Below are 20,219 nucleotides of genomic sequence, written 5' to 3'. Positions count from 1 at the left end.
AAAGAAATGAGAAAAAATAAACATTGCCTTGAATTTGATTAATCAGGGGCAACTTTTTCAACAAATGCGCTGTAATTTTATTTGAGAAAGTGACAGAAGAGTTTTGTAGAACCAGTGTAACAGATCATTTCAGTTCTAAACTATCTACAAAGTACAATCATATAGATAACAATGATGTGTGAATTAGAGGAGTAAAAATTTCTAAATATACTCATCAGTGTAACATTGCCATAATTTCCTTTTAATTCTATGAAATTCAACAGATTATGTCCTAGTGTAAATGTGATTGAAAAAGTAGATTCAAAAGAAAAAAGAAAAAAAAAAATGCCATAGCCTAAAGCTGAAAAACTCCATAGCTTAAAATTGTTCCAAGGATCCCACCTCTTCAGTCTGTAATTTCAAAATTCAAAATGAGACAATTCCAGACAGGACTAACATTGCCACCTGCTGGTTAAAAAAAAATAAAAATCCAACACGAGTTTGAAACAAGGATGAATCAAATCATTGTAAAGGCACTGTATTTGCTTTATTAAAATTAAAATAGATATTTAACTGCAATAATCCTGCCTAGCAGATCTATTAATTTTATGGTGAAAATAACCATACATTTTCCTTCATGTATGCCTATATGGTGTGTGCACACTTTTTAACACTCTTCATTTTTAACCAAAAAAAAAGGGTGGGCCAGTGGGAGATAACTCCATTACACATAATTTCATTAATTCTTTAACAAGTTAATTCACAGGTTCATTGCCATTTTATAATTAAATATGGATACACTTAAGGACAGACAGATGGAAACAACAAGTAAACAATTATATAGTAACCCTAATAAGAGTGGGTTAATATAAACTCACGATTACAGCCTACAAGAAGAAAATGCACACAGACATGTGGAAACATTAGACGCAGGTCTCTGGTCCCTTTATGGACAAAAAAATTATAAATCAGCCATGCTGACGCAGGCAAGGAGAGGGCATTAAAACAGTAACCCTCAGAGAATATTACAGAAAGTCAGGACAGCACTCACCAGAGCATATTGCATAATTACACGCTGTGTGTCCAGCATCTATCTTGCATCTAGTGATGAAGACCTGATTGAGGCAGTGTGTGTACAGTTCTATTTACAAAATAGCATCTAAACAATGACACAAAGGCACAGGTGGCACTGGAAGAACACAAAGCTGAAATTCTTTGCCCTTCAGATGAATAGGTGCTTGAATGCGTAGACATGGTAGAGAGCAGGAGAGGGAGAAAGAGAGAGTCGCTTCTCTACAGGAGCTTGTTAGCCCTCTTGTTGGCTTCATCAATACGAGCTTTATTCATGTCAGCCTGAACAAAAGAAAAGACAACATTAGGTGATACTTTTTTTTTTTAGACATGTATATAATAATCACAAGCAGAAAGAAACTTGCATAAAGAAAAAAGTTTATGTTTCTGTGGAACTGCTTTGTGGCACAGTAATAAAATCATTAACAAATAAGCTCTTTTTGTGATTTTTGATATCATTTTGCGATTGTTTCCTAAAGCCTTGAGGAAAATGACATTTAAAGAGAGTTTAAAAAAAAAAAAAAATCACAATCACTGTAATACTACTGAAGACTGCTGTAAGATTCTGTCTGGGGGGAAAATATTCCAGCCAGAGACATTATCAAAAAACCAAAAATACACTCAAGTGGAAACCGTGACAGATTTACTAAGATGTGCCAGCAGACACCTTCTCTGACAAATATGTGCTCTGAAACCTAAAAACTAATTTAATTTTGCATTGGACCACATGGCACACTACATAAATGGGATAAATCTAATGCTCAGCTATAGTCTTAGTGCCTGAAACACAAAAAGCCTAGACCTAATAAATGCTTAAATGATTGAAAAAAAAAAAATTTAATGTACGGTGAACTTGCCTTATCAGTAATGCGGTCAATGGTCTTGTTCTGTTTGTCGATCTCATTGCCCATGTCCAGAGCCATGGTCTTCAAATTCCCAATGATGCTGCCCACCTGACCTAGGTTCTCCTCCATCTCATCTTCACGAGCATCATTCGTTACTCTGGGCAACAACACTTTTATTTTATCATTTTGTACTGTGTACTGTGTGAATAAACTTGAATACAATAAAAGGTGTATAAAAGCCAATGAGAAAGCCAATGGAATAATGCTTTCATTATTCATTAGTAAGTCAGTTAAGTAGGTTGGATACTGCTGCCAGGATTTCCCAAGCTTTAAGTAAACAGTAAATCATAAATCTAATACACTAGTTAGGGGTTGTGACTGAATCAGTTCAGTGTTTTGTGCACTGTTTATATTACGTACTATGTTTATACTAGTTATTATATGTTTGCTATTATGTTTTTTTTTTCATAGCCATATAGGTGACATTTTTAGCTGTAGTAATTAATAATACCTCTTTATATAGGGACCGGAAGCTGTTGTTGCCTGGCCGTTGCCGAGGCTGGATGGTTGGCTGGAAACCACGCCTCTATCACCTCCCTCTGTGCTGGCAGTTTCGCTTCCACTGCCCCAAGTGCGCTTGTACCGCCCATCACTCTCAATAGACCTCACTCTGAAAGACGTGTAGCAGTAAGATCCAACAATACCGTCAATTCGAATGCAAGTGCTTCACTTTAAACAGAATCAATAAGCTTCTAAGCAAGACTAGCAAATAATAACTGCTGCTTAGATCTGAAATACAGCTTTTCAAATCAGAATTTTTTTTTTTTTTGAAAGATATGTGCTACATTTTAAGGTACAGAGCTCAGCTCATACCTATCACAGGGACAGACACACAGGCCACAGCACTTTGACAGGTCGGTCAGGTTCTTCTCAGCCTGTTTCATGTCCTGATTGATCTGGTCCATGCCATGCTCCACACGCCGAAGTTGTTCTGAGTAAATGTCACAAGAGGAGACAAGCATAAAGCAGGGGAGCAGGGGAGCAGAATTATACATTTGACAAAACTAGCGACTGAAAACTTTGCTCATTACTCATACACATGAAAAAATTCTCCAACAATAACATCCAATACCACATAATAATATGAGACTAGTGTACATTGCTGTGCCAATGAAAAGATGACATGAAACAACAGCAATCATGGACATATTTCACAATTAATGACGGCAATCGAAGCAAAGCAGCCGAGTAACCTGATATAATCATGTATACAATAAACATCTTAACACTCAGACTTCTCAACATCTTAAAAACTCAGCAGGGGTTCATTGTTAGCAGCACATGGCAGAAACCACACTGCAGCAAACGCTGTCTAGGTGAGAAAAATGTCTAGAAAAAACCCTAGATGAGTGCGAATAACAGAAGCGCTTACCAAGTATATAGTTCAAGACCATCAGCCGATATTGGTCCTTGACAATGAGGGATTCTGACGATGAGACAACGGAAGTGGAACGAATCCTGCTCTTCTACGCTGCAACCGTACTCAATCCAAGTAACTAATGTAGCTAGCTAATGCACTTCATTTAAAACTAACTAGCTAAACTTAAAAAGAAGGAGTCTAGTAGCCTAGACACATGTTCACTCTTCATGGCCACTATGTAAACCAGAGGCCCATGATTGCTTAACACCACGTAGGTTGCTTATTTTGTTATCAGTACTGGTATCGACAAGTGTCAATAAGTATGTATCTAAAGAAAATGGCATTGATGTATCCCTGTCTAAAATGATTTCATGAGCACAAGTCACAAGAGTGGCAACTTAAAAATTTAAAGCAGAATGAATAGCTGGATTCACTCACCTCCCTGCTGATCCAACATCTCAATGGTTTTAACTCCCGTCTCCCTGCTCTGAAAATGTGAAAAACGTGTGAAAAGACAACTTGGCTCAAAGGATCAATTCTCTTGAAATAAATGACCAGGGCACCCAACTTTGTTTTAGATCTACATTTTTATTTGACTGGACTTGGGGTAGTTAGGACAATTGAGGCACAAATGCTCTCACCTCCTCTGCCAGTTGCAGCATCCGTCTAGTGCTCTCAAGAGACTAGAGGGGGGAAAAGAAAAAAAAAAATTGAGTCAGCATTACAAACACAGCACCCCATTCCCAATCTGGGGAGATCACTTGCAAATACACAGGATTAAACAGATCAAGTGTCAAGCTCTTAGCAAGACTCTTTGTTGCTAAAGAGTGGCCTGAGGCTGGGTGTGACTGTTGCCTCACTGTTTTGAATTCTGAAATGCACATTAGTGAGTCAGCACATGTATGTGTATGTAACCTTCCTCAATAGATCTAATGTTTGTTCCTACATACACAATATCTGTCCCTAACACAATAAAGGCATTCGCAGAGGTGTAAGAATGCAAGAAATGCAATTGTAACCACATAATAAGCCTTAAACATACAAGGTCAGAGGAAATAAATCATCCATATATTCTTGAGAGTGGGGTAAATACAGCAACAGTGGACCCACACAGATGCAAAATTATTAGCACCTATGGAAAACATGAGTAAAAAAAAGGTTATGAAAATGTCTTTGTGGTTAATTAGCTTAATCTCAAACTGGACATTTAATTGAAGCAAATTTATTCTAAACATTTTCCCCAAAACCTCTTTTTCTCCCATCTTTACCAATGGTGCCAATAATTCTGGAGACAAATGTACAGATGAATATGTGAATAACTTGATCATTCCATGTCAGTTCACTGGGCACTACATAATAAATAAAAAGCTTTGATTGTGAATTTTGTTCTGAAAATATTCACAGGATATAATGCTATCTAGAGAGTTAGAGGTTAATAAAGGAGATGCAAAGAAACAGCAATCCAATGAAATATCAGATCTTCAGAAAGAAAACAAGAAAATTAAATGCTGGTATACGTCCAGCTGGATACTGTGTTTATTTTGCCTGAAATGCAACATCTTTTTTAGAAAGAAATAAGCAGTAAAAAAATAACAGGTCCAGTGGTTAATTCCCAGAAGGCATTGATAAGTCTACTTAGATAATTATGGTGGGAATTTGGCTACATTTTTCTTTCTATGCAATAATATTTATGCTAACGTCTCCAAATAGGTAGTATTAAAAATTTTCCTCAAAAGAAAATGTTCAGACATGGAATGACCAATAGAAATATGAAGAAGAAATGGAGATGGGGTAGATGAGAAGCTCTAGCTAGGATTGAATACAGCAAAATGAATGACTCAAGAACTGAAAAGTAGTAACACGATATTGAGGAAGAAGTGAAAAACAAAACAGTTCCCAGTGTAAAGTTAGACTACATTATACTCACTACCCAATGTATGTGGGAACAATATGATTCAAGCACTTTGGTTACACAATTAATACTGGGAGATCATAATACAGAGAGGACAAAACCTCGCCATGAATGGTGGGAAAGGTGTGACATTATTAGTTTACCCAAGTTGTCCTTCATGGGCAAAGACCATCTTTCATGCTGTTAGTACCCGAGTTGGGTTATGCACAGCAGAAAAAGCTCATCTCAGTCCCTCAAAAGGCACAGAAATGCAGCAAAGTGGGGGAAAAAGCAGAAGAACAAGAGATTATAGATATTAGATTAGAAAATTTTAGGACAGAAGCACTATATGGAATGATCTGCATATAATGTGGTTACACACTGTCAGTGATTATCTGTCGACTATTACCGCTCAAAGAACAAACAGCATAAGAGAAAAATGAAAAGGGATAAGAGAAAAGAAAAGAAAAAAAATTCAACAAGGCCATGATTAAAACTGAGATTGCAGATTCTCACCACACATCTAAAAACCATATATATATATATATATATATATATATATATATATATATATATATATATATATATATATATATATATATATATATATACACATACACACACACATATATATATATATATATATATATATAAAAGACATATCAGATTTGAATAATCTTTGCAACATGGTAAAAGACGACATGCATACCTCATCGGTCACTTGGTTTGCTCTCATTGTGATATCTTCCACCGACATGTCGGCCATCTTGCTGCTGTCGAAATTGGGTGGTTTGCCTTTGGCACCAAGCTCTATACTCTGGGGTCTAGGGGTAAGAGGTAGGAGGTCAGTTCACAAAAAAACCCAAAACAAAACAAACACAGAGAGACCCCCACAAATCATAACTCATTAGTAGTAGGATTATTTTTATTCTTTCTTTTATAACCTATGACTGTTACACAGATGCTTGATTTAGCTTTATGGTACAATTTATGTACATACATTTATAAGAAAAATTCAAGAGTCAGAGTTAAAGAAGGTGACAAATGTAACAAATTGAAGAGGAAACCAAAAGATATCAGCCTCACAGACAGACACCCAACACTTTCTTTGACACTTAACACTGGCCAAATATATGTTCTTTAATGAACATGTGTTCATCACAGTGTTCATGAGGAACACTTAATAAGAAGTTATATGGGGAGTGTGTGTGAGAGTGAATAAGAACGTGAATGTCACACGGCCATCATTACAGTAATAACTTCCAGTGTCCTAGATACACCATAGTAAAGCAAGAGCACTGAAGAATAAAAGATTGGTTGAAGGATTTAGCAGAATAACGGGAACATAACTCAGTCCCTGGAATTTCACATCACAGGGCATTACTTCAATTTAAATTGAATGCAACTTCTGTTATTTTCATGACAAATTATTAACATTAGCCTAGCGGTTAGTAGCATCAACTCTGTCATTATGTTCAAAACAGAAATGATTGTAACTTGACACAAAAACCAGAGAAAACCAATATATCTGACAACAAAGCTAGTGGCAAGTAGATTCATTTTGTAATGCTATCTCAAGTTTTATCTTAGACTTCTTAATCATAAATCACCACAAACCACACTGACCACAAACATCCCACAACAAACATAAGCTAGCCAGTAAGCTGTAAATGTTGATCTCCAAAGAAAATGCTCGTTATGCATGTAACTGTTACACGTTTACACATGATACTTCCAATATACCGGTGATCCTGATTCCTTCTGCCCCCTAGACCTTCCTGATGCCCCACTTCTTCTTCGAGCCTCTTAAATCTGAAAATCACTCTCTGCTGCTGAGGACACCCTGCATAGATAGCCTACTTAAAACCACGGGTTTACTAAAGATGACAGCAACTGCTAAAAACAGTTTACACTCAAGTCTCCATCACTGAACAGATGATAACATCAGTTTGATACAATGAGACAAACTTTTGAGTCTGGTTCCTTTGAAAGCTTCTTCCTCTTTTCGCCTCTGGGAGTTTTTCTTTGCCATCATTGCCTCTGGGTTGCTCATTAGGGATAAATTGAAATATTAAATTTAAATAAAAATTTTATATCCTGATTTCTGTAAAGCTGCTTTGTTACAGTGTTAAAAGTTCTATATAAATTGAATTGAATTCTTTGAACCCCAGATAACTGCCAGAAGTGATGAGAATCACCTGGATACCGTCCAATGAGGATGGGCACAAAATCTTTCAACAAAGTCACTCAGTGATGTATGACATAGTATTTGCAATAAATACCATCATACAGCAATCATTTCATAGAAAGTTCACGCAGAGTCAGCGCAGGTTCTGAATGACTAGTAACCCTGGTAGCCATCCAGGGTTTATAGAACCACAGTTACATTATGTAACTAGTATTCTATTTGTCCCCTACTAACAGCAAAGAGTGTTGACAATTACCTGGACAACACCACATGCAAACAATGTCAGGAGAAGCAGTATTCAACTTGTGTTCAAAAGTGTTCAGAGTTGACTGCTGCACTCAGACCACTGACAGGTGCAACGTAAACCTTGTATAAACTGAAAGAAAGTGCATTGTCAAACGACCGATTCACAAAACTCAGTGATGTGACTTTGGGCAGAAATCCTGGATCCAAATCTCCCCAGAGTCATCTGGCCACAAACACATGCAAGGCAAGTTTTTAGAGACACTAAAAGCACATATAAGGAGGGGCCTTCAGAAATTCCAGCACAAGAGGAATCCCACACAAGGCTCTTTGGGAATGGGAGCTGTAAGATGTTTGTGAGCTCCCAGAGAGATATCATTCATAGTAAGGTGGGCTTAAGAGCATGCAACTAGGGGCTCTTGCGTTCAGGAGTGTTTCCTGGTCTGCTAGGTTGTAGTCCTTGTTGATGATTCAGTCAAGGGCACCAAGCTCACAGGAACAGGGTAACAAATCTTTTTACCAATTTGGGATCTGCTGACTTTTGTGCAACCCAGGAACATCAGTGATAAAGAAGGGAACTGTGAGGGTGGGCCTAGTTGTGGACCACTGCATCCTGTCCCATTGGGGACACCTCTGCCAGGAAGAATCACAAAATGTGTTGACTTGTCATTAGAGGTCCATCTGTGAATTGCCAAACCTTTCCCAGATCTGGGAGACCACTCCCCTTGGCATCAAAAGTGCCTCCTATGAAAAACTGTACAGTTCTGGCAAATTAATTGCCCTCAATGAGGCTAACCTCATTGGATAGACCTGAGTAAGGTAGAAAGAGCCACTTGATTTTCTGCCACCTTGTTGGCTCATTTAACTGATGACCACAACATTGTCTGAGCAAAACTACACATGGCAATGTCTCAGAACTTGAGGGCCAAGTGAACCACCCTCAGCTCCACCTGATTGAAGTCTTACACTCAGGGGCCACATGCCCCTATGTCCAAGTGTCACCTTGCTGCTCTCCAGTCTGTAAGGGAAGCATCCAGGGGTTGGAGACACCTATCCCAGGCAGACTATTTTCACTAGAAAAGCGTTGCATTTTCAGCAAGCTAGGGCCTGAGCCCATCTCCCTTGTATTACTGTTAGTGGCATTGTATGTGTGCTGTTTGGGGTCCAGCTGCAGGCTGATAACCCACTTCTGAAAGCTCATAGCTCCAGCAAGATTATGTGAATTATTGCTGCAGCTGCCATCATCAGTCCTAGCATCTGCAACAAAAAAATGGTACTGCACATGGGGGCCTGGATTAATCTGGCAAGCATAATAATGTCTGCCATATGTTGGAGTAACAGGGTGGAAAACATTCTCAGTGGATCACCTCATGCCAATGAACTGTGTGACCTGCTTCAGTGTTAGGGAGTTATTCAGTGCGCCATTATGTGCAAGGAAGGTGGACGTATCCTGAATTGTCTGCTTCGAGGTGGGGGCACACAGGAGCTAGCTGTTCAAGTACTGGCCATCATCCGGGACAAGGCCACTTGCATACACCAACATCACCATTGGTGTTAGTAGGAGGCCAAACTTTAAATCAGAATGTCTGCACTTAAGGAAAACTTTAAGAAATATATGCATTCTGTTGAGATACACTTGAGAGCCATAGCATAGGTCTTTAACAAACCGTTTAACCCTGTCAAATCTAGAACTCAATAAAAACCGTCGTCCTTCTTCTGAACAAGGAGGTAAGCCGAGTAGAACCTTGTTTTGAACTGCAAGTTCTACTTTTTCAATTGTACCTCCAAGACAGAACAACTTTGTTCTGATATTGATAAGGGCCTGATTCCTGAGAAGGTAGAGGCCTGGAGGTTCAGAGGTATCTCAACCTATTAAGTGTAGTGAAAGGTGGCATCAGCAAATCAGTGTGACTTAGTGCACTTAGTTTTCTGTGACAGAAAAATATATTGTGATTCACAGATGCTACTGTTTTTTACAGATTTATTTAGTAATCAAATACTGTGCAATTCTAGCTGATTGAGGAGCGACCATTTCAGAAGCGCTGTAGTTGGCAGACTCTGTTTATTTGATAGCAAGCATAAAATGTCATGATGCAATAGATGGATTGTAATTATAAATAAATGCACATTTCAGTTATAAAGTACTTCTCTTTGTAGGCGGATTACCCTGCATTTACTCACATCTAACCACAGAATCTTTGGCTTTAGTGCTTATGTTTTGGGAATGAATAAGTTAATTCCAAATAATAAATAATAAATTCCAGTAAGTCCTCTTCAGCCGACAATGGCAGTCCAGGATTTGACATCATGTAACATTTTTGCGTCGCATATTTCTGCTATGCGCAAATTGGATAAAAGGCAATAATTGTTTCTTTGGAGCAGCTTGAACTGGATGTTCTTTTGCTGAAGTTGCATTACAGATGCCATCTTTGAGACCAAAACATATCAAGCATGGGTTATTACTTTTTTGGCATTTCACACAAATACATTTCCCTCATGAAGCATGACTAGTTTGCTTTCATTTAATATTATTAACATCTATTGGCTCATATTATGGAAATGAGGTGTGGTTAAAGTAACGATTCCTTTGGTTGTTGCCTTCGACCATCTAGAAGTGTGGGGTAGCGAGTTCTGAAAGAAGGCAATGCAAGTGCTACATGTTGCATCTTTAGCTGCAGGCTCTCCTTTGGGTAAAATTACCCCAAGCCACCTTCATAGGTGGGTAGCAAGGTTTGTGGTACTGCCAGTGTATTTTACTGCAGTTTTTCATGTTTTGCATATGCTTTTGGCAAGCCTTCCTGCTGAGCTTTTGGTGAATCCAAAGTAGTTCCAAAGTGTTGATATTTAAAACATGCTTGCTCGCTCTCTCTCTCTTACAGAGTATGCATCAATTTTCATTGGCAGTAGTGGTTTTAAACCATTTTCTTTTCGATCTGAATCGGAACAAGGCTTGTAAAACATTCCATCCATATTGGAGACTACTGTACCAATATTCTGATTCAAGTTGTGCGAAGCCGGTGGGACCCTTGTGGGTGTTGGAATGTGAAACCAGATTGTGGTGACCTAAAAGTGTTATGCGGATGGTCAGTTAGGCTGTGCTAGGCAGAATTATTATTTCCTGACTCCTTTTTCCTTTTCCTATTTCCTGAGTCCCATCTGGCCACATTAAACTAAACTGTGCGTGTTCTACTACAAGAAAGTAGCACTGCACAAGGGGAAAAAAAAACAAAAAACAACAACTTTTATTGGCCTCTCCATGCTACTATACCATTTACCAATCATTTACTCACTGATCATAGCTAAGTCTTGGTAGGACTACAGTATCTGCCCTTTCCAGGTAAAATAGAAGGATTTAGTTATATCAAGCTCAATCCAGCTACACTAATCGAGTTCTGAGGTGCTTTTGAATAACTGAAATAACCCATCTGGAATGATCATTATTAATAAATTTGGCAAACATTCTCTAACATTGGATTTGTAATGAGATGTACAAAGAACTGTCAACAAATTGGGTTAGTTTAGGAACAAGGTTGTGGGTAGAAAAAGCAGGTCTGTGGCTGTCGGTTTGTAATTACATGTAAATAAACACTGGCAAATAACGTGAAAGTGTAATGTCATGTCACGTTTGAACAGAGTAGCAAGCCTAGTGATCATTCACTTGATGCGTTTCGTCTGATATATACCACCAGAACACCAGGTAAACCATCTAAATATTTAAGAAAATACTGCAGAGAGCAGATTATGGAGCGGATAATGGTTATACCTGGTGATGATTTTTAAATTTTTTTTTAAAAAGCATATTGCAGATACTGTATATGAGAAATGCACGCACTCCATGGTGACCTCAAAGAAAGAAACACAAGAAAATATGTCCTCCTTTTTCTAATGGCCAAACGTCTAGGGCTAAGTCTTTTTGTGTGGTTTTTGAGATGTAGTTGGGCTACAAACTGTGATAAGCAGAGGGGCCCAGAGAACTGGAGATAACAACCCCTGGACTAAGCTATAACCTAACAAGATTTCTCACACCAACTCAGAATGCATTATCACTCATTGTGTTATCACGTCCACACACACAGACACACTTATTAGACGTTACCAAAATAAGAAACATTTCCGGTTTTTCTACATCAACTGGTTTCCCAAGATGTCTCTTCCTCTGACATTCACCTCAGTCACTGCACTGAACATAATAGTGTGAGTTACTAAAAAGATGACATCAACAAATCAGACTACTTGTACTGGGTAAAGCTACTTTATCATATTGGAATACAGCCTTCACTAAACTACTGTTTATTAACATCAGTGATGATGATGAAGATTAACACTAGGAGATGTCCTTAGCTGTTTCTTTAAGTTATAGAATATATCATTTCCAATGTGCTGTCAGTTTGTTTATTTAAAAAAAAAAAAGTCTGAGATTAGGGAAAAATAAAAAATGCTTAGACATCAAATTTCCAGAGGGGTTTAACTTTGGGAAGGTGCATTCCTGCATTCCTACTACACGGATACACGTGTAAAATGTGCGACATCTTTAAATAACTCAGGATAAATACAGTGTCAACAAACTAGCTCGGTAAAATGTGTCTTGATCTTAGACAGTGCTTTAAGTGAGAGCCCACACCCAACCCAACACCACACCACCATGAGCTCGGACTCGACTTGTTAGTGCGGAAAAACAGTGACACAGAGAGTCTCATCCCATCACCACTGCTTTGCTCCACATGTTCATACTTACTGCTTGCTCATAGTGTTTCACCGTCTTCTTTTTTTCTAACTGGCAAAAAGATTTGTTTGGTTGTTTGTTTGTTTACACCGTCAAAGCAAACTACTCGGTTCCTGGAGTTTTAGCTCGTGCTAGTAAGCTAGCATTGCTAATAATCGTTTAGCTACTAGTTTAGCTAAGTTAGTTCCTCTTTACCTTCAGGGCGCAGTCGAATATTATCAGTTTTTTTTTTATTTTTTATTCTGTATAATGAAGGTTGTGGTGGCAGAGAAGCGTTAACTTCGCTACTTACTGCAGTAGAGTCAAATAGGAGCTCCCTTTAAAGTCCAAGTTTAAGAGTGTAATCTGCCTTGATCAACTTTCCAAAATTCCTTCAGACAAATGACAAGTGTGCGCATGTCCGGTCATGTGACAGCCATTACTTACTGCGCATGCGTGAATGGGACTCCTTACTCCTGATGTGCATCACGAGTCTCCTCAAACTCAAACCCAATCCCAAACCAGGGACTCCTTCCTGAGTGAAAAAAAGAAAACAGCACAGACTTTTAACTTTTAAGACCATTGCAAATTTGTACCATCATAGTATTATATAGCATTTAATTTGAGGCCATTAGAGCTTTTTATTCTTGAACTTTCCACTCATCTAGATGTACAATTGAATCCCTTTGTATCATATTAACATCACTTCCTGGTCTGAACTGTAAAAGTGCACTTAGATTAAAGTCCAGTTTGTTTATACTTGTTTTGTAGTTTTAGATTAACCCCTTAAGTGACCAGTCAATTAGGCTTACAACTATAATAATTAAATAATAACCATAACAGGAATAATACTAGTTGACTATAATATCCACCACTGTTGTGTGATATTTAAAAAAAAACCCAAAAAAACAGTACAGTCAGGGACCACTGGATATATATGATGTACCCATGGGAGTCCTTCCTGATGCAACCCTGCCCAATTTTATCCAGGCTTGGGACCAGCACTGTGAGTGCACCCCAGTGGCTGGGGTTGGTTCCCTGGCCAGGAATTGAACCCGGGCCACAGCAGTGAGAGCGCCGAAGCCTAACCACTAGTCCTCCAGGGACCCTGTACCACTCCGGAGCCATGGCTATAGACTACAGTTCCCAACCCTTGTCTGTCCTGGAGTACCTCCTGTCCTGCACATTTTCACTTGTCTTAACACATTCCCTTCACCTATTCAATCTAATTAACAATGTTTATATATATATATATATATATATATATATATATATATATATATATATATATATATATATATATATATATATATATATATAAATATAACACCTGCATGTCCAATAATGTGTCAGCAGTGCAATGCAAAAATCATGGTGATACAGGTCAAGAGCTTTAGTTAATATTCACATCAAACTTCAGAATGGGGAGAAATGTGATCTCATGGACTTTGACATTGGCATGACTGTTGGTGCCAGAGCTGCTGGTGTGATTATTTCAGAAACTGTTGATCATGCAGAACAGAACATGCTGAACATGCAGAATGGTGAAGAACACACAAAAACCATCCAGAGATGTGTCAATTCTGCAGGCACAAACATCTTGTTGATGGTAGAAGGCAGAGGAGAATGGCCAGGTTGGTTCAAGCTTACAAGAAGACTAAGTCAAATAACCACTCTTTACAACAGTGGTGAGCAGAAAAAGCACCTCAGAATGCACAACACATTGAATATCATACTCATTACATATTTATGAATATATTATCATGATTTAATATAATTTATTATCATATGATCAGGTGGTGTTGTGGTGCTGTGGGTCCTGGGTTAGATCCTGAGCTCGGGTTATTATTTGTCTGGAGTTTCTGTGCATGTAGGTTTCCTCTGGGATCTCCAGTTTCCTCCCACATCCCAAAATCATACCAGTAGGTGGACTGGCTAAAATAAATGACCCCTATGAGTACGTAAATGTGTGCATGGTGTCATGTGATGGACGGACTGTCATCCCATCCAGTTATGTATCCCGCCTCACGCCCAGGGATAGGCTCCAGATCCAGCACAACACTGATCAGGTTACTGAAAGTGCGTGAGGTTATGATCAAGGCATTTCACCCCAAAATAAAACATTACAAAAAGTGCTGAAATATCAATTGACACCAACTGCTTTTACAAAATTAGACTCTGTTGCATTATGTCTTATTTACACTCAAATCTGATTACACACCTGCTGGTAGCAGCATCCCCAGATTATCTAACAAGTGGTTTTGTGTGTCTTTACTGTTCCTCAGAAAACATAGCTGTATTCAAGATACATACAAGTCATAGCAAATATAATTATCTGCCCAAAGTTATTATGACCCATGAACAGTAAGTCAACACAGGGTTTATAGCTTCACTTTAAATAGTATAAATAAAACAACTCTTAAAGGCAAAATTTATTCCCTATAATAGACAGCTTTTTACAAACCATTGTGTTCATATATGACAAATGTATGATTAGCTTTTTGTTTATATAAAAAAAATATGTATAATATTAAAATATAAAATAAAAGAAATATAAACATTATTGTATAATATTAAAATGTAAAATAAAAGAAGTAAAACATATTATGAATATAAGTATAAACATAGTATAATATATTTATAATAGTATATGTATAATATTAAAATATAAAATAAAAGAAGTATAGACATATTATAAAAATAAATATAAACATGGTAAAATAGATGTATAATATTATACGTAAATTAAAATATAAAAGAAAATATATATAAACATATTGTATAATATTAAAATATAAAATAAAATAAGTATAAACATATTATAAATATAAATATAAATATAAACATGGTAAAATATATGTTATATGTGTAATAGTTTCGTCCTGAGAAGAACAGGACGTGACGTCACACAGCGCAACAAGGAAGTGGCGTTTGTAAACTTTTCGATCAGTCAGAGGCTACTTGCGTTTTAAGAGACTCGCTTCAGGCTTTCTAGGAATGTTTTGCAGAAAATATATTTCTTCAGTTTAACGGAGAAGTGTACAGTTGGAGGTAAACTCTTTTGCACAGCTGTCATTGTACACATGACATGAATTATTTGCTAACTATTACAGCAGGCTACACACACCCGATGTGACTATAGGACTAGATTTGTTTTCTGACATGATTTCATACTCTATCATTGATCATGGTACTAAAACATTTTATTTTATTACCTTAATGACCTTAATGCTAGAGCAAGGTGAACCCTGAAGTATGGTTCCAACCCTTTCAAGCTCCAAGCTCCGTTTGTAAACAAAACAGCTCCAGGAGCTAGGAAGTGTGATCACCAGCCCTGTTCCTCCATGTACAGGGCTGTAGATCACAGAAATAATAACATTACTGAAACAATTTTTTTCTACTGAGATGAATATTAGCCTGAACTTACTGCTTCTGATCTCCTCATGTAGTTGTATAAAGAGTTTACCCCTCACTATCACCCCTCCTCTCATCCTGTAATGTGCACTAGTGGTTAATCCTCTGAATGTTTTCCTTTCTGCAAGATTTGGATGTTGAACTTTGGCAGAATGGAGGAGAGGAAGATGAAACGAAAAAGTCCAAGACCCTCGACCAACCAGGCTGCTCCTCCAGTCACTGCCCGAAAGAACCTCATCTCTGGCAGCAGGGCGTTTGGGGTCATTGGCACTGGCACTGGCACGCACTCAAACCAGAAGACGAAATATCGCAGGTGAGCCGTGGCAAAGGAGCAGAAAGTAAAATACATTTCAATAACGTGTTCGGATGATGACTGATACTAAATTAGCTTAAAAGGAAAATTTATGAAAGCTTGAAGCTTTATGGAAGCAGTAACCGTGTTATCATGGCCAAGGCGATGGATCCAGAGCCTATCCCAGGAATACTGGGCATGAGGAACCCTGAGTGGGATGCCAGTCCATCACAGGGCACCACACACACACACACACACACACACATTCACACACTCATTTACACTTATCCATCTATGGGCATATTTATGGGAGGTGGAAAGAAATCAGAGAACCTGAGGAAACCAATGTGGACGCAGGAAGAACATGTTTTTTCAGTAACTTATTAACGTAGATCATCCGGTTTTATTATACATTATTATTAATATTAATTAACTGGAGTTAACGTACTATCAGATCCTGCATATAACCCAATCTCATAGCAGAGCTGAGTGTTTTACTCTAGGGGAGTTTAGAAGCCTAGTAATGGTGTGGTATCATTTAGTAATGTTTATACACTATATGGCCAAAAGTTCACCTAACCATCCCACCCATATGTGCTTGTTGAACATCCCATTCCAGATTTAGTCCCCTTTTTCCTGTTATTATAACCTCTACTCTTCAGGGAAGACTTTCCACTAGATTTTGGAGCGTGGCTGTGGGGATTTGTGTCCATTCAGCTATATGAGTATTAGTGAGATCAGGCACTGATGTTTGGTGAGGAGGTCTGGTGTGCCGTCGGAGTTCCAGTTCATCCCACAAGTGTTCAGTGGGGTTGAGGTCAGGGCTTTGTGCAGGCTACTTGAGTTCTTCTACTCCAGCCTTGGCAAACCATGGACCTCTCTTTGTGCTTTGTTCCTCTCTTTGGCACGTTTGGGCCCCTTAGTTCCAGTGAAGAGAAATTGTAATACTACAGCGTACGAAGACATTCTATGTAATGACGTGCTTCTAACTTTGTGGTAACCGTTTGTGGAAGAACCACATATGGGTGTGATGGTCAGGTGTCCACAAACCTTTGACCATATAGTGTATATCATAGAGAGCATGTGCAGCATCCCACCTGCAGCGAAGAAAGGCCTAAGACACGTGCAACAGGTTGTGACTACATGGGAAATGAAGCGTAACTTAAAACCAAAACCTGACAACTGTCCTTTTTGATGATGTGCAGAGGTGTGAGAGATAAGCCGAAGCTACAGAGTCAGTTGAGTAACCAGGCTGCCCCTATTCAGCACTCCTTCCTCACGGACGTGTCTGATGTGCAGGAGATGGAGAAAGGCTTGCTTAGCCTCCTCAATGACTTCCACTCTGGAAAACTGCAGGCCTTTGGTAAAGCTGACATTTTAATCCGCAATTGTATCTTGATATATTGACGCCCTAATTCCTCCTAAAGAAAGAGGAAAAACTTGAACTTTCTGTTTGTACGCAAGGCAATGAGTGTTCCATTGATCAAATGGAGCATGTTCGAGAGATGCAGGAGAAACTCGCTCGACTGCACTTCGACCTCAATGCAGAAGTGGATGACATGCCTGTGGACCAGCGCAAGCTTGCCTGTGATACCAATATGGACAAACTTCTACTGAATGTAAGCGCTAATAATTTATGTCTGTAAACTATTTATAACAGTTGTGAAGTATGTAGAAGTAGCAGATTCTCAGGTCTAAACACTTTTTGGGAATTCTTTTCATTTATACCTAAATGTATGTATGCAATACTAATTTGATATATACTATAATATAGAATTCTAATATAGAACATTACTAAACAACTACTTAGCATGCGTCTTTCACTTTATCACAAATTTTGAATTTAGGAATTTTTTTTTATAGGAAATTGATTTTACTGACAATAACAAAGCTGCATTTCACTGTTTAATCTTACACAACATGTATATTGTTTTTTTTTTCAGCTTGAAGAGTTGAGTTCGTCAATGTATCCTTTCAGTGTAAGTCTATTTATAAAAAACAACATTCAGGAATTGTTCCTTGCATCAAAACCCAGCTATGTTAGTTGACTGTTGTTGAGTGCTGTGTATACAATACAATATGCAAAAGTCTTAGGCACCCTATTTTTTTTTTGTAGTACAAACTTATATTTTATGACTTCTACATTATTGAATCAGTACAAAAACATTTTAGATTTCCAAACATTAGTTTTCCAGCATAAAATTAAATGTTACAGGAAAAAAATGTTTTGTCTGTCAAGAAAGAAAGCAGCATATTACATAAGAGACACTTTTCAGACAAAAAAACATAATGAAGGCTGCTTCTGCAAGATGCTCAGTAACACTTACAGCTCCTTATAAAACTGCACAAATTATACCTGCGATTACTTTATTTTTTTTTTTAAGCAAAGGGACGTCACACCAAATATTGACTTGTTTCATTTATTACTGGTTTTTTTTCATGTACAAACATTTAATTTCATTATTTTTGAAGACTTGTGCACAATACTGTATGTCTTACCTGCTCTTAGTTTTTAAAGTTCCTCAACCATGATTCTCCAGACAAAAGCTAAACCTAGCTGATAACCAAGATGCCCCCAGACCATCCTCCGACGTATGAAATGTTGTGGTTCTGATGCCCGTTGCAGACCTGTTCATATATCTGTTACAGAGAAACAGCATATCACTCAGTATTGTTGCATTTGTGAACTTCTTGAACGGGCTTACTTTCACAGTTTAGTCTTAAATGGCACATAACTCAACATTTTATTACATTTTTCAACTAATGTCTTACCCATATGAGTTTAGGACCAGACTACTTCTGTATCTTTACTAAATCAGAATGTTGGATCTTAAATATTGCCTTACAATTGTGCAATACGAGAACATTTGCAATATGCATATCACTATTCACTTTATTTAATAACCATATTTCTTTTTTTTTTTTTTTTGAAATTTTCATAAATAAAGATTTTAAATATTTTAATTGAACACTGTGTTTTGACATTGTTAACAGGAAAGGTGTTGGTAAGAGTTTGGGAAGCATGTTGCTTTTTACTAAAGCCAAGTATTTGCCTTAATGCAGTGTTTGAGAGTGTGCAGAGGAACGGTTTGTGTGACTCAGACTGCTTGGTAAAATGTTATTTTTTATAATAGTCTATGCTACAAATGTATTTTATTTAAAAGTGAAGTGGTTTTCAATTCTAATATAATTGGTTGAATTCTGGTGGTTTATGTGGATTGGTTTTCTTGATGCCATCAATAAAATTCAATTACTTATGACTCTAATATCTGAGTAATTTGTAGTAAATCTTCTGTATCTCCTGTACTGACAGTTTGCACTATGCAATGCAATACAATGTTGCACACATTCAGAAATACAGGCTATGTTTATTTACTCATTAGGCTAATTAGATGTAATTACAAGTGAGACAAAACAGCGCACCAAAGATTTCCTATCCAAGTTAAAGTATTAATGACAGTTTTACACACTGCACATTATTCATCAATGTCTGAAAGGTGTATTAGGTAAGATTAGACATGTTTTTCAAGATTAGATCTCTAATGGTTAAGTAGTTGGGTTTGATATTTAAATATTTTTTTCCCACCCCCAATTCACACCCATGTTTACGAAGCTCCGCCCCCAGGATGTACAGTGGCCTGACAGGAGGCATTCCGGACCAGAAATCAATTTTCTGAATGGGTTTTCTTAGCCACTTCATACAATTGTGTTCAGACCATGGATTAAACCATTATTTTTGATCATGTTTTACATATCTTTCAGGTTAATCTAACAAGTATGAAAAGAAAAAAAACATTGACTATTGCAGCTTTAAATCAAATGACATAGTTTGACCTTCAAACACATTTATTTGTTGCCATCTGTATTCATTTTGTTAGCAGGAAACACATGCAAAATCCTATGGAAACAAGTTGTTCTTTTGGCTGCTCCCATTAGGGGTCGCCACAGCAGATCCGCATATTTGACTTGGCACAGTTTTCACGCCGGATGTCCTTCCTGATGCAACCCTCCCCAGTTTAATCCTGGCTTATGACTGGCACTGGGAGAGCAATGTTTTTTTGTGCAACTCCAGTGGCTGGGGTTGGTTCCATGGCCAGGAATTGAACCTGGGCCACGGCGGTGGAGCACCGAGGCCTACCCACTAGTCCTCCAGGGACCCTAAAATCCAATAAAA

At 37.8% G+C, this 20,219-nt stretch overlaps 2 protein-coding genes across 3 annotated transcripts; one reads left to right on the top strand and one right to left on the bottom strand.

Moving 5' to 3' along the window:
• Window positions 1-53: 53 nt before the first annotated feature.
• LOC113534014 (synaptosomal-associated protein 23) lies at window positions 54-12,807 on the bottom strand. Of its 2 annotated transcripts, XM_026926573.3 has the most exons (9): window positions 12,653-12,753; window positions 12,373-12,411; window positions 5,916-6,030; window positions 3,957-3,998; window positions 3,754-3,802; window positions 2,769-2,886; window positions 2,407-2,565; window positions 1,908-2,052; window positions 54-1,332 (listed from the first exon to the last, which is right to left on the bottom strand). In XM_026926573.3, exons 2-9 carry the CDS (start codon window positions 12,381-12,383, stop codon window positions 1,273-1,275), a joined length of 699 nt encoding a protein of 232 aa, XP_026782374.1. In that variant the 5' UTR covers window positions 12,384-12,411; window positions 12,653-12,753; the 3' UTR covers window positions 54-1,272. The 2 variants fall into 2 exon arrangements, with proteins under 2 accessions (XP_026782374.1, XP_026782375.1); XM_026926574.3 differs by lacking the exon at window positions 12,373-12,411 and having other exon boundaries at window positions 12,653-12,807.
• Window positions 12,808-15,219: 2,412 nt separating this feature from the next.
• Window positions 15,220-19,311, top strand: ccdc28a (coiled-coil domain containing 28A). Its single transcript, XM_026926567.3, has 6 exons — window positions 15,220-15,390; window positions 15,882-16,066; window positions 17,251-17,408; window positions 17,510-17,664; window positions 17,989-18,011; window positions 18,586-19,311. The coding sequence occupies exons 2-6, from the start codon at window positions 15,888-15,890 to the stop codon at window positions 18,641-18,643; spliced, it is 573 nt and encodes a 190-aa protein (XP_026782368.1). The 5' UTR covers window positions 15,220-15,390; window positions 15,882-15,887; the 3' UTR covers window positions 18,644-19,311.
• The last annotated feature ends 908 nt before the right edge of the window (window positions 19,312-20,219 follow it).

Source organism: Pangasianodon hypophthalmus, chromosome 10, assembly GCF_027358585.1.
Source record: "Pangasianodon hypophthalmus isolate fPanHyp1 chromosome 10, fPanHyp1.pri, whole genome shotgun sequence".
NCBI lineage: Eukaryota > Metazoa > Chordata > Actinopteri > Siluriformes > Pangasiidae > Pangasianodon > Pangasianodon hypophthalmus.
Note: the sequence above shows the minus strand (reverse complement) of the source record. Positions and strands in the feature narration are given on the sequence as shown.

Coding starts and splice junctions, on each gene's coding strand:
- LOC113534014 (XM_026926573.3), bottom strand. Junction 3,999..5,915: donor CAAACCAAGTGACCGATGAG/GTATGCATGTCG, acceptor TCCCCCCTCTAG/TCTCTTGAGAGCACTAGACG. Junction 2,887..3,753: donor GATGTTGGATCAGCAGGGAG/GTGAGTGAATCC, acceptor ACATTTACTCAG/AACAACTTCGGCGTGTGGAG.
- ccdc28a (XM_026926567.3), top strand. CDS start 15,888: ATGTTGAACTTTGGCAGAATGGAGGAGAGGAAGATGAAACGAAAAAGT. Junction 16,067..17,250: donor CAGAAGACGAAATATCGCAG/GTGAGCCGTGGC, acceptor GATGATGTGCAG/AGGTGTGAGAGATAAGCCGA. Junction 18,012..18,585: donor GAAGAGTTGAGTTCGTCAAT/GTATCCTTTCAG, acceptor ATGATTCTCCAG/ACAAAAGCTAAACCTAGCTG.